Source organism: Octodon degus, unplaced genomic scaffold, assembly GCF_000260255.1.
Source record: "Octodon degus isolate 3935 unplaced genomic scaffold, OctDeg1.0 scaffold00073, whole genome shotgun sequence".
Lineage (NCBI taxonomy): Eukaryota > Metazoa > Chordata > Mammalia > Rodentia > Octodontidae > Octodon > Octodon degus.
The window spans coordinates 3,491,783-3,504,317 of record NW_004524649.1 but is presented as its reverse complement, the minus strand read 5'-3'; the positions used below and the strand labels follow the sequence as shown (position 1 = coordinate 3,504,317).

The 12,535-nt window shown below is 54.1% G+C and overlaps 1 protein-coding gene across 1 annotated transcript; it reads right to left on the bottom strand.

Annotated features, from left to right (window-relative positions):
• Positions 1-8,100: 8,100 nt before the first annotated feature.
• Positions 8,101-12,047, bottom strand: LOC101588243 (cystatin-C-like). The gene is made up of 3 exons (XM_004635576.2): positions 11,770-12,047; positions 9,415-9,534; positions 8,101-8,411 (listed from the first exon to the last, which is right to left on the bottom strand). Exons 1-3 carry the CDS (start codon positions 11,995-11,997, stop codon positions 8,328-8,330), a joined length of 432 nt encoding a protein of 143 aa, XP_004635633.1. The 5' UTR covers positions 11,998-12,047; the 3' UTR covers positions 8,101-8,327.
• Between the last annotated feature and the right edge of the window lie 488 nt (positions 12,048-12,535).

The window sequence follows — 12,535 nt, the reverse complement described above, 5'->3', positions numbered from 1 at the left end:
CCAGGCAGTGCCTGAAACTTGGAGCTGCAGCCAGGGCCGTGGGACTGAGAGCAGAGGTTTCTGAGGCTTGGCTGCTCTTTACCGGTTCCCTGAGGCAGGGCCTCTGCAGCAGCAGGCGTGGAACTGCTGGTTGTCACTTGGCTGTAAGTTTAGACTTCAGTCACATTGAGGTTGAGATCAGAGCTCAATAAAACACATTCTGGATAATTAAGCATGACGGCTTTTACAGTGCTGGTCTGGAAAGTCCCAGATTCTTTTGCAGAGAGCAATGCTCTTTGGAGTTGGAGCCTGGTGATGGAGGCAGTCATAGGGCGTAGTCTGGAGGGTCTGCCAGCTCTGCTCCTCCCTCTCTCTGTGACCACGCCTTGGGTTGTGGAGGAGCTGCTCTGCTTGGCCAGGCCCTTCCTTCCAGGCACCTGACAGTAGCAGACTGGAAACAAGAGCCAAAATAAGCCTGTCTTCTTCAGCTCTAGGGCTTTGCATTGGGTCCGGCAGTGGGACAGTGACTAAGTCAGTGGTTCTCTTTCCAGGCTGTGGAATGTGCTTGAATAAACAACTGAAAAGGAGAAGGGGTTTCTTCTGGCTTGACCTAACCACTGGCAGGGCTTGTCACTCGGGACCACAACCTAGGGCCGAAGAGGGAACCTGTGGCACACGTGGTGCTTGTTTTTAAGTCAAAAGCTGCAAAGCAGGAACTGCCTTTTCTAAATTAAAACCTTAGTACTAAGATTTAATTGCACTGTGGGCATTTTGCAATAAGTAAATGGTTTTGGGGTTGCATTTTGGACACTCATCTCTGAAAGGGTTGTTATCTCTGGTTCAGGCCTGTGGTGACATGGTGCGTCACAGTGGGGAGCAGAGAGGAGGTGCTGGGTCCGGGTAATCCTCACCAGGCCTTAGCTTTCACCCCCAGCTCCACCAAGTCTGGCAATACCACAGTTTAGGGATGGAGTCTTCAGCACCAGGGAGCCTTTGGTGACATTTAAGATCCACAGCATTCCCGAAGATCAGACTCTTTCCTGAGCTGTGGTCAGCTTGTGCAGGGCTGGCGGTACAGCTGGGAGCTTGCTTGGCATGTGTGAGGCCTGGACTTCCCTCCCCAGCACCATGGAAAACAAAACGATAAGAGGCAGCTAAGTGAGGCATCAGGCACTCGGATTCAAGTTTTGTGTTCTGCCTTGAAGCCGAGAGCTGTGGCATTGCTCAGCCTCCCGAGTACCTGCTCCTGGGCATGGCTCTGGTCCGAGTGCCCAGGAGGGTTGTGTGCAGTAGCTGGACTGTGGGAACGCTCACAGCCCCAGGAAATGATGGCTAAAGAATACCTGCCCCCAATCCCCGTCTTCAGTTGAAAGACTAAGCTCTTCTTTATCTTTACTGGGAGCAAGTTTTATTTCACAGTACAATAGAGCACAAGCAACAGATGGGACCCTGCCCCTTCCACTCCACTACTCGTTTCAGCTCACAGAGGCGCTCTGTCCCAGCCCTTTCTGTGGAGGACACTGGGGGCTTCCCTGCCACATACCCCTCTGGACAAGCTGTGTCCAGTGTTCCAACACTTTTCATGTTGGCTGCTTTGGGCGATGTTTACAGCTCCTTCTTTCGAAATGTCCTCTTTGCACTGTGCCAGTTGGACAGACCTGCTCTTTCTGTCCTTAGCGGTTGTCCTGGCCTGGACAATGGCTGCTTTCTCCTGGAAATGATTCTATTCAGGGCCCTTTTTATATTTCTTGAAGCAGTTTCCATCAGCTCGGCCAATTCCCACATCCGCTGTCAGTGTTATTCAGGAACCAGGCTCAGAGCTCCTGCAGCCACTCTGGTTTTCGATATGCCGAGCAGTACACCCAGGGTGGAGCTCCTGCTTCCTGTGGCTGCACCCTCCTTCCCACTCCTTCTGCTTTTCCAGGCTCATCATCCATTTCTGACTCAGCGCCAGCCTTCTCGGGCCTTCCCATGATCTGTGCGAGTCCAGGCCTGGGAATGAGCTTTGGAATACATCCTGCCACACCATCTATAGGGGTTCTCAGTAAGATATCACCTACCAGTATCATAATATAAATATCAAACCTTCAAAGAAAAGTCACAGAACCCCACTGTTTCTTGGTGAAGCTGAGCACTGAGCTGCAGCCCTGCGATGGGCTCGGAGCTGCTTGGCCACATCCCTAGAGGGGCACCGAGTCCTGGGCTCCACCTCTGCATGGGCCTGGAGGCCCTCATGGAGCCTGGGGTTCCAGATTCTTCTGCAGCAGGAAGGGGCTCAGGACCCAGGGCTGCAACTCAGATCCTCCACCTCCATATAGCACAACTTCAGCGGGCTCTGCTCTCCCCTCCTCAGCTCTGAAGTGATGCTCAAGGGTACTGCCCTTTACAGGTCCTCTGCGAACACTGGGCTGGTGAAATGTTCCCTGAAGGCCTGGAGACATCTCAGGTGGGGCTGGGAGCCTGGACTTTAACAAATCTTAAAATCTCTCCATTTCCTACTTGCCTTGCCCCTCACAGGGTTCCTTGCACCTGTCATGACCTCTTCCATATTTGTAGGCACCGAAGCCTCCTCATGTGATGCCTAAAGGATTTTCTGAAGGTCAAGGTTATGACCATTGCCAGTGCTAGATGGGCAGAGCCTCCCAGGGAACTTGCAGGGTTTAGGGCAAGGGGACCCCCATCCACAGCAGGCTTTCTGTCTTCCTGCCAGGTCTTGCGGGGCTCTTCCAGGAGAACTTCATCTCTTCTGGGAAGCAGAGCATTGGCAGGATGCTTGGCAGGGATGGCTGTGTGCACAGTGAGGGCCCAAGGATGTGTAGGCGTGGTGAACGGCTCTGGCTGGTGCACTGCCCATGCTTGGGATGCAGCCACTGGACAAGGACTCTGGGCCTGGGGAGCTCAGAGGGGCCCCCAAGACCTCAGCCCAGCAGTCTCCAAAGGCTATCCTGCAGGTGACACCCTGCCTAACAGCAGAATTACCTGGAGGGTCCCTCAAAAATCCAGGCGTCTGGGAAGACTTGTACTAGGATCAGGAGAGCAATGCCAAGAGTGTGGAGTCTGCTACTTAGCCAGGGTCCCCATGAACAAAGCACCTAATAAATGAAGAGCCAGGTAAGGAGTCTACGTTTCTTAGCCAAATCATCTGTTAATTTGTGCCACTGGGCCTCTCTGATGACTGTAACTTCAAACAGTATGGCAAGAACTGTCAGCAGCTACAGATGCCTCTGATGGTGGGGGACAGTTCTATCCCCTGGGCTCCTGGGAATGCTTTGATCACAGCAGACAGCCAACTCAGAAAGAAAGAACAACTGTGTCAGGACTGCTGCTGGACCCTCACCAAGGTGAGGGAGGCTCTCCTAGGACTTAGAAAGTTGTGGTTTGGTAGGACAGACCCAGGGGTCCACCAAGTTATCCACAGAAGCTGCTGGTCATGAGATGAAGCTGTAGCATAATCTCATTCAGTGAGGCAGCAGCTGCTGGTCATGAGATGAAGCTGTAGCACTATCTCATTCAGTGAGGCAGCAGGCTTAAGCCACAATAGATGGGAGGGTGGGAGTCTCGCGATGACGTACAGTCTTGCTGTGACGGCCTTGGGAACAGTGGCCCACAGTGTGGAGTCCTCCCCTCCTCAGCCCCACCTGCACTTGCAGCACTGGGTGGCCCGTGGCTTTGCTGTGCTGCCCACCCCCTCGAGTGCTAGACTCAGCCTGGACCTTCTCTTTGAGCCCTCTGCTTCAGAACAGAGGGCTTGGGATCTGCGGAGATTCTGTCCTTGCTGGAGTTGTAGTCAGACAGTAGGGGTCCTGTTCAGCTTACGGGTGGGGTGGGGCATGAACTCAGAACCAACAACAGGGCCAGGATCTGAGCAGAGGGGACCCCAGTATTCCTTAGAGCATCCTCCCTGGACCCCTCTCTATTTCCACCAAAGACAGTCCCAGTAGGACCAGCTTGCCTGCAAAACTCCTGATTGTTTACAGAAGTATACCAGAAGAACCACAGACTGAAATCTTGTTTGGGTGGAAAACTTGAGATGGAATCTCTGAGTAGCTTTGCACAAGCCTGAGGCTAGAAGCTGAACCTGGGAGTCAGCATTCTGCATGACTGCCCAGACAGGAGTCCAGGACAATCCAGGGTGTCCAGCTGAGCACCACGACACAGAGAACATATTTTTATTGACCTTATGAAAATGGCCATATTGCCAACATCCTAGACTCAGGGCTAGTTTCCAAACTGGGAAAGTAAAGGGAGAAAAAATAGAAGTAAATAACTCAATTTTTGTGTAAAAACCATCTTTTACTGAATTATTGTAAAGTATACCTAGCATGGAGGAAAAAAATGTTTAAGGCCTATGAAATAAAACAAAAAAAGTCAGCACTATTTTAACTAAAAAGCCATTAAAGCCATGATCTCTCTCCATCATTTCATGCTGTTGCATGCAACTCATTCCTGCTTTTCCTACACTGGGTATGTTCCCTTGTCCCTGGCCCCAACTACCGGGCGCTGTCCTGGCTGGAGTTCGCCTGCCCACTCGAGCTGCTGCTGTGGCTAAACTACTGGGAGGTACCAGGTCCAGGTCCACAGCCAGACTGTGGACGTTGAGATCCTAAATAGCTCTGGAGAAAGATCTGGCGAGCACTGTGCTCTCTGCAGATGATACAACTGGAACATAAGAATGCAATTCTGAACAACAACAGTATCCCCAGGCACAGCAGATCTCAGGAATCTCATGCAGGTTTTTGGAAAGCATGTTAACAATATAGTCATACAAATATAGCTCAAAAGTTACACGCCATTTCTTATGTGATGATACTTTCTATATATTTAATGAATGAAAATAAACTCTTCTATTTTGGGCTTCCAAGGGTGGGCTCTCTAAGAACCCCCTAAGGTAAAAAGATTTTATTTATCTGTTCATTCATTGACTTTGAGACAGGGTCTCACTATGTCATTCAAGCTGTCCTCAAACTCACTGGCCTCGAATTCACATCAGTCCTCCTGACTCAGCCTTCAGGGTACTGGGATTACAGGTATGCCTGGCAAGCTTTAATTTTAGAATTTGATTTTTGGGAAGTTTAAAACAATCATATAACAATCAAAAATAGGATCTCTGCTCATTATGGAGTAACTCCAAAATGGCAAAAGATTTCCCAGGCACAAGGACAGAAATGATCACAGAATCATGTTTTCCAGGCCAGCTGCCAACAAGGTAAATCCAAGTCTGTCCTCAGAGTCCCCAGCAGGGCAGATCCATCCCCCATGAAGCCACCTGCCTGTCAGAGTGCAGCTTGGGTGACTCCAGTGTGCTTCTAGGCTCCATGCTGCATTAAAAATAAAACTCAGAATAAGGCCCTTCTAATTTTAGCTACCTTGATACCACATACAAATTTTCCTGCAAAATTCATCCTTCACAAAACCTTGCCCCAAACCACATCCTCAGTCAGTGAAAATACATCCACACAGCCCACAGCCCCTTGCTAAGAGCCCGACTCCCTCTCCTTATAGCATCTTAGTTTGAGTGCGCATGTGAGTGAGAACAGGAGCCCTTGGGGGTGGGGTGGCGAGCCAGCATGTTGTACGCTGCCGCCGCATCCTCATCTCCAGCTGTGCATACAGGTCTTCATGCTCGTTACCCATCCCGATATGTTGATTTTTTACTCTGTATAAAAGCAAGACACCAAAGTATTTAAACTTTAGGAATCGTTTCAGCACTCCCAACTCATTTACAAATGACTGGAATTACCTAATGAGTACCTACTGTTTAACAGAACGGGTCCTTAAGATTTTCTATTACTGAAAGATTTTTGATCCTATTGAGAGTTCTTGTATAAATATTCCTTTTGCATTCACCTCATTGGCTTGCTTTTAACAGTTATGCCTGAACTTTCAGGGTGTGGAACTACCTCAGCTGGTACTTACTGGAGGACAAAGGTGCAGTCTGCCCGTGCAGTGAGTGCTGGGCTCTCTTCTGGAGCCTGGCCCTCCTGAGGGCCATCCCACTTATGGGTTGTCCCACCTGAGGGCTGTCCTACCTGAAGGCTATCCCACCTGGGGGCTATCCCACCTGAGGGCTATCCCACCTGAGGGCTGTCCCACCTGAAGGCTATCCCACCTGAGGACTGTCCCACCTGAAGGCTATCCCACCTGAGGGCTGTCCCAACTGAAGGCTATCCCATCTGAGGGCCATCCCACCTGAAGGCCATCTCACCTGAGGGCCGTCCCACCTGAGGGCCATCCTACCTGGAGTGCAGTATACCAGCACTCTGCAACTAGAATCAGGCAACCTTTCCAGTGCCCATAGTAAGCAAGAATGATAGATTTACTTAGCACCTAAATGCTAAGCTCTGTGTATGTACCATCTTCCACTATTGACCATAGAGTGATTAGTGAGACAGAGCCCCAATATATCATCCTGCTCCAAGAAGCAGAAACCTTCCCCACTTCTACCCCAGTAAGCAAAGAAAGAGGATTCAGGCTGTTAAATGTATTTCACTCATTCACACAACAAAAACATGCATTCTTAGCACCAGCTTGAACTGGCTTAGTGACCCGCCCCCAGGTATCAGCCACCCATGTCTCCTAGATGGGCACCCAGCCTCCTGATCACCACCCTGCCTTGCCTGCTGGGCTCCTTCAAGATGTGGTTCCCAAAGGGACTCAGGAAGAGACTCAGCCCCCAAGTGGACCCGGGACAGCTGAGAGCAGCTTCAGAAGCACTCTGGCCTCCCGGACTCTGCAGCAAGTGCAGCCAGGGCATGTTCTGTGTTCACCCAGGCCTATTTTGTTTAATTTCAGGGGCAGTGAGCTGCAATTTTCTGACAGGGAAGGTAGAACCACTCTCCTTATCTGCACTGATAACAGCTGAGACCCCTTCTATAACTAAGACCCGTGTGGTCATTGCTCAGAGCATCCACGGGGAGGCTGGTGTCCAGCCTGGCTGCAGCGTGGCCAAGCTGGGATGTCTGGGCAGATGTGCAAGCTGGGGGCCAGGTCTCCAGAGCCCCAGGCATCCTGCTGTCACCTGAAGAGAATAAGCTCCCTCCTCAGCTCCCATGGCACAGCTGATGCCCACACAGAAGACGCCTGGAGCATTCCGTCCTAAGAGTTTGTGGGCAATCAGCAGGAGCAGGAATGTTCTAGAAAACATGTTTTCAGTGTAGGGCAGGACACAGCTGTGTTGGAGCAGGGGCCACCTGGGCCAGTGCTGTGTGCTGGCCCTGTGCTGGGGTGGGGTGGGTGTGGTGGCCAGCACCATAGCCCATGGGGTCAGGAGATGCCCTCTCCTATGAGGTCCCAGCCAGGCAAAGGTCCAGAGAACACAGGCAGAAATTCCTAGGAAAAGCAGCAGCTCTGCCTCAGATCCCAGCACAGGAATCCTGCTGCTGAGGGTGGTCACAGAGCCTTCCCCACCTTTCTGTCCCGGTGCCAGCCACAAGCAGACTCTGCCTGAGAGCAGATGGAGAGACCCTGGGTCCAGGCTGAGCCACACCCTTGAGGGTGTCTGCTGGGCTCTGGTCCATCAGTTGTTCTGGCTCTGATCCTTTGGGCCAACACCACTTCCACAGAGCTGGCCACGCTTCAATCATGCTTATGCAACCAGTCTCCAAAACCCCAGAGGAAGAGAGTTCAGGGGACACAGACAGGCCAGGAAGGAGGTAGCCCTGGGTGGCACAGAGCTGTGGCCTCCATGCCCCCTCTGTGCTACTTCTGTGCATCCTGGCATGGACCTGCCTGTTTCCTGCCCTTCATAGATTTTACAATCAGGCTTTGAAGCAACCCTGTGCTGATCATGTCTATGTGTGACATTTCCCAGCAGTACATGCTTACTATCTGTCTCTGTTCCATTCTGGTGATTCTCGTATTTCCAAGTTTCAATGGCCCCAGTGACCCCTGATCAGGGATCTTTGTTGTTACTGTCACTGTTGGATGTGCACACCATCACAGGCAAAGGATTCTGTGCCCGCGCGTCTACTGGGTCCCCATCTGCTCTTTCTATTGCCAAAGCCAGGGGTCCCAAAGGGACAGCCCTTGTCCTGACCTGTGCGCATGGCCAAGTAGGCCCAGCTCCTGTCTGCACACCACTCTTCCCCTGCCCCCACTCCCCTGAGATCACATCACCCAGGAGCTGGTGCAGCTTTTTATTCAGCAAGGCAGGGGTGGCTGTAGGCCCCACACATGGGTGTGGTTAAGGTTGAGGAAAAGAAGAGGGGACAGCTTGTGGGTATCCACACTGCCTGCAGAAGCCGGCTGTTCTCGTCCCTGGGTGCCAGGGCTGGGCTCCATTGCAGGAAGGGGACACCAAAGGGGACAAGGGTATGGGATGGATAGCGTGGCGTGGCCTGGCACAGAGCCTAGGCATCGTGACAGCTGGACTTGGTGAGGGAGATTTTGCCGTCCCAGGGCACTGTGTAGATCTGGAAAGAGCAGACTGAGTTCTACAAAAGAAAAGAGACGGACAATCAGTGGGGCTGCGGGAGAAAGGGATGTCTCTCCATGTTGGGAAATCCCCACATGGTGCTGTCCCCAGCTCAGGGATCCCAGGTCCTTGTTCTCCATGTTCCCCAGGGAGTAGCCCTGCAGGGCCAGGAGCCCAGGGTTACAGGGCAGGGCAGGCACTTACTGCCCCAGCTCCTCCACCTCAGACTACAGCAGCACTGAGGGGAACCCAGGCGAGAACAAGGCCAGGGGACCCAGAAATAGGCAGGGTGGGCAGAAAGACAGTGACTCAGTAGCCAGAGCATGGCTTGCAGGGACCCAGCTGTCAGAAGAGGTTGAGGCTGAAGCAGTGCACAGGCTTAGTCTCCTCAGGCCTGACCTGCTCAGCCTGGCTCTGGGTGGGGCGAGGCTGGGATTCCCAGAGCCCTCTCCCTCCTCACCAGACCTGCTGCTAGGCCTCCCTGCAAGGAACACCCAACGTCGGGTTACCCCTCACTACCCACCACCCAGGGCCCCACTCAGTACCCCAATCAGCTGTGTGCACAGCGCCACTCTGCTACTGATGTGTGCACAGATGTGTGGTGGTTACGCACACTCACACACACCCCACACCTGAACTTATCTGCTCCCAACCACCACACTCCACACACGCCCCTCCCCACAGGACACGGGTGTGCACACTCACTTCCTCAGACAACATACATCTGTGCAGATGACACACACATGCAATTTCCCACAGCACTCGAGTATGCACATTTGCACCCCTACTCAAACACGTGTACATCCACCTCCACACAGGAGGTATGTACACTCATACCAACAGGTATGCATATTAACTTCCCACACAACCCGCCAGTGCACACATGCACATACACACGACAACACAGACTTCTTCACATGTATCTGCACACAAGCACAGCACCCCCAGAGGTACACACGCATGCATGTACAGACTTGCACATCCCTGCTTCAGGACTGGCCCCACCCACAGCAGGAACTTACCCTTTTCAGGTGTGGCTCTTCATGGAAGGGACAGTCTGACAAGGACAAGGTGGGCTGGGACTTGGTGCACGTGGTTCTGCCAATCTCCACTTCCAGGAAGTAGTTCACACCAGCCACCAACTGGGGTAGAAAGACCAGGATTCACTCACAGCTGTGTGGTTCACACACCCACAGTGAATGTTTCATTTAACAAGTCCCTGTGTTTGCCCAGGGCTCAGGCTTGCATTCATGAGCTGCCAAAACCATCACCCACCAAGCACAAGCCAAGTCTTGCTGCACGACTGCCCGGCCCTGCTTACGGCTTTTTTTCCTGAGCTACCAAACCAAGTGTCTCCTGCAGCCAAGCAGAGGAAACAGGAAGAGCGCAGGCAGAAACTGGGACTGGACTTCCTTATCTGGGCTCTGGGAGGGAGGCCGAGTTGGGCAGCAGCCTGTGCACTGAGCCAGCACTTCCTGCCCAGGAGGCAGGGCGGCTCCATCCAGCAGGCTCTGTGCCTTACAGAACGCACTGGACGTTGCTGCAGGAGAGCTGCGACCTGAGGATCCCTCAGGAACCTGGACCCCACCCACGGACTCCTCTTCCCAGCTCAGCAGCAGGGGGCACCCCACTGTCCACAGAGAAGGTTCAGGCCCATGGGAAGTCTCCAAGTACCGGCTCAGGGCCTTGTTGGGGGAAACACTCCCGGGGGTCACTCCCCTGCCTGTCTCGGTTTGCAGTGAAGAACAGAACCCAGCCCCTTCCTGCCTGGGCTCCTGGGTACCAGGAGAGGCAGAGGGCAGGGACCCAGGACAGGGCTCTGCACTGAGCCCTGTATAGCTCGGGTGAGGCCCCAGGTCCCCTCAGGACTGACCTGTGGGCTAAGTGCAGCAACCTATGATTTGTAATGTCCTTGGTTCACCCCCAAGGTTGTCACCTTGAGAGGTGACAGCAGCAAGGACTGTGGCAGCAGGAAGCGCAGGCCATGCCCAGGGCAGAGGTCAGAGGTCGTTGTGAAGGGAGACAGGCTATTTCCCACTCACACAGATGTTTGTTGAGGGGAAACCAAGCTCCACACACTGCTGTGCACACAGCGCTTTTTGGCATTGTCTTTATGCCCATCCGGCTGGGGACACAGGGACACTAGGTCTAAACCTGGCTTCCTCAAGGATAAGCCAGGTCCAGCATCCTCACTGCCCACAGCAACTCCAGCAGGGACACAGGCCTCTCCACCCCTGGCTCTTGAGTGCTCACAACTCCCATTCACCAGGCCTGTCTCAGGGTAGGGATTCTCTCCTAGAGACCACTCCTGGGAACTGCTCCGGGAGCCCCAGCCCTGCTGCACAGAGGGAAGCAGGCTCCTGGGGACAGAGCCATACCCCTTCGGGGGCCTACGAGGAAGACAGCCACTGATTGTGTCTACCCTCAAGGACACACCCATCACCTAGGCTCAGCAGGCACCTGGACAGTTCTGTTCCACCTAGTGACTGGGACACCTCTGAGCAGGGTCCTTAAGGCCTTGCTGTGTGATGTCATAGAGAACACACACAAGGAGAGGCAGCATCAGTGTCACAGCCCGTGTTATCTTAGGGATGCCTTCACATGCATTCATTCTTGTCAGGAGCACCCTGGGGCTCAGCACTGTACTCCCACTGGGTGGACCCTGAGGTAGGCCAAGGTCAGGAGCACAGAGCTGGAGAGGAGGTTGAGTTAGGATGGGCTGTACGGCTCAGGAATGTGCTCAGTGGACATTGACCACACTGTGTGAGGCTCTACTACAGTGACTGAGGTGAGCGTGGCTTCCTAAGGTCAGCCGGGTCCTGGGTGTGGAGACAGAGCATGGGCAAGCACTGTCCACAGCAGGGTGCATCTCAAGGGTCCGGGGACCCCACACAAATCCACACAAACTCCACCCGCTCTGGGAGCTATGAGGTGACCATGGTAGAGATGGGCCCAGGGCCCAGGACACCCTCTGATCCCACTGTGCCTGCTCTGCAGATCTGAGGTCCTGTCAGAGCCAGGAGAAAAGGTCAGGGGGTGGAGGTCGGGAAAGGAGGGAACAGGCGCCTGTCTGCCTGTCCCTATCCTTGTGCCTGCTGGTGATCACTTGGTCCAGTTCATAGGGGTTCCCTGCACCGGAGGTGGCTGTGGAGCAAAGCCAGGGATCCTGATCTTCGCCTGGTGCCTCTGCTAGCTGGAACTGGACCAGGTCTGAGGGTCAGATATCACTTGCTGTGTACGCCAGGATCCAGGGCAGGCCGCACCCGGGACGCTCTGGGACAGCGGGAGGGACGGAGGAGGGGAGAGCGAGGACCCGCGCAAAGGCTCGAGGGCGTCCGGCACCCGCGTCCGGCGGGGCCAGACGGACGGACACACACCTGCTTGCGGGCCCGCAGCACCTGGCGCGCGCGGCTGTGGAAGCGGTCGTTGCTCGCCTTGTTGTACTCGGTGAGCGCGAAGTCCAGCGCGCGCTGCACACCTTCCTCACGCACGTCCGCCTCCTCCAGGCCGCCCAGCAGGCGCGGGCGCTTCCTGGGCTCCGCGGCCAGCGACAGAGATAGGACGGCGACCAGGACGGCGGCCAGAAGCAGAGCGGAGCGTGCCATGGCTGCTACGGGACAGAGATAGAGACCGGCGCTGCGCTGTGCCTTTATCCACTGTGCTCCGCCTCTTCCGGCTGCTGCTCTGGGCCCCGCTCCGCCCAGCCCCGCAGCTCTGCGGGCTGAACGCTTTATCAGCACAAAAAGGCGAAAAGAGCAGTCCTGGCTTCCAGGGGTCCTCGGAGGTCAGGTAATACCCAGAGCAGAGGTGCCTGGAAGCACAGGCCCTCCCCTCTCCTGGGCAATTCCTCCACTAAGCAGGAGTGACTCCGCTCTACTTGGGAAAGCCCAGGGGTTCTCCTTAAGGACTCGTGATCAGTCAGTCAGTCAATCAACACATCTCCCAAAATTACTCTCAGCCATGTGGTCCACGACAGAGATGGGCACAGGGGGCTGAGCCTGGAGGGGACACCTCACAGGGCCCCCGCAGAGCTGGGACACTGGCCATGTGTGGCTTTCAACTTCTGGTAGACACATTAGGAAAATAAAAAGAACAGGTGAGATCATGTTAATAAAAGGTGTACTTAACCTTTACACCAAATGT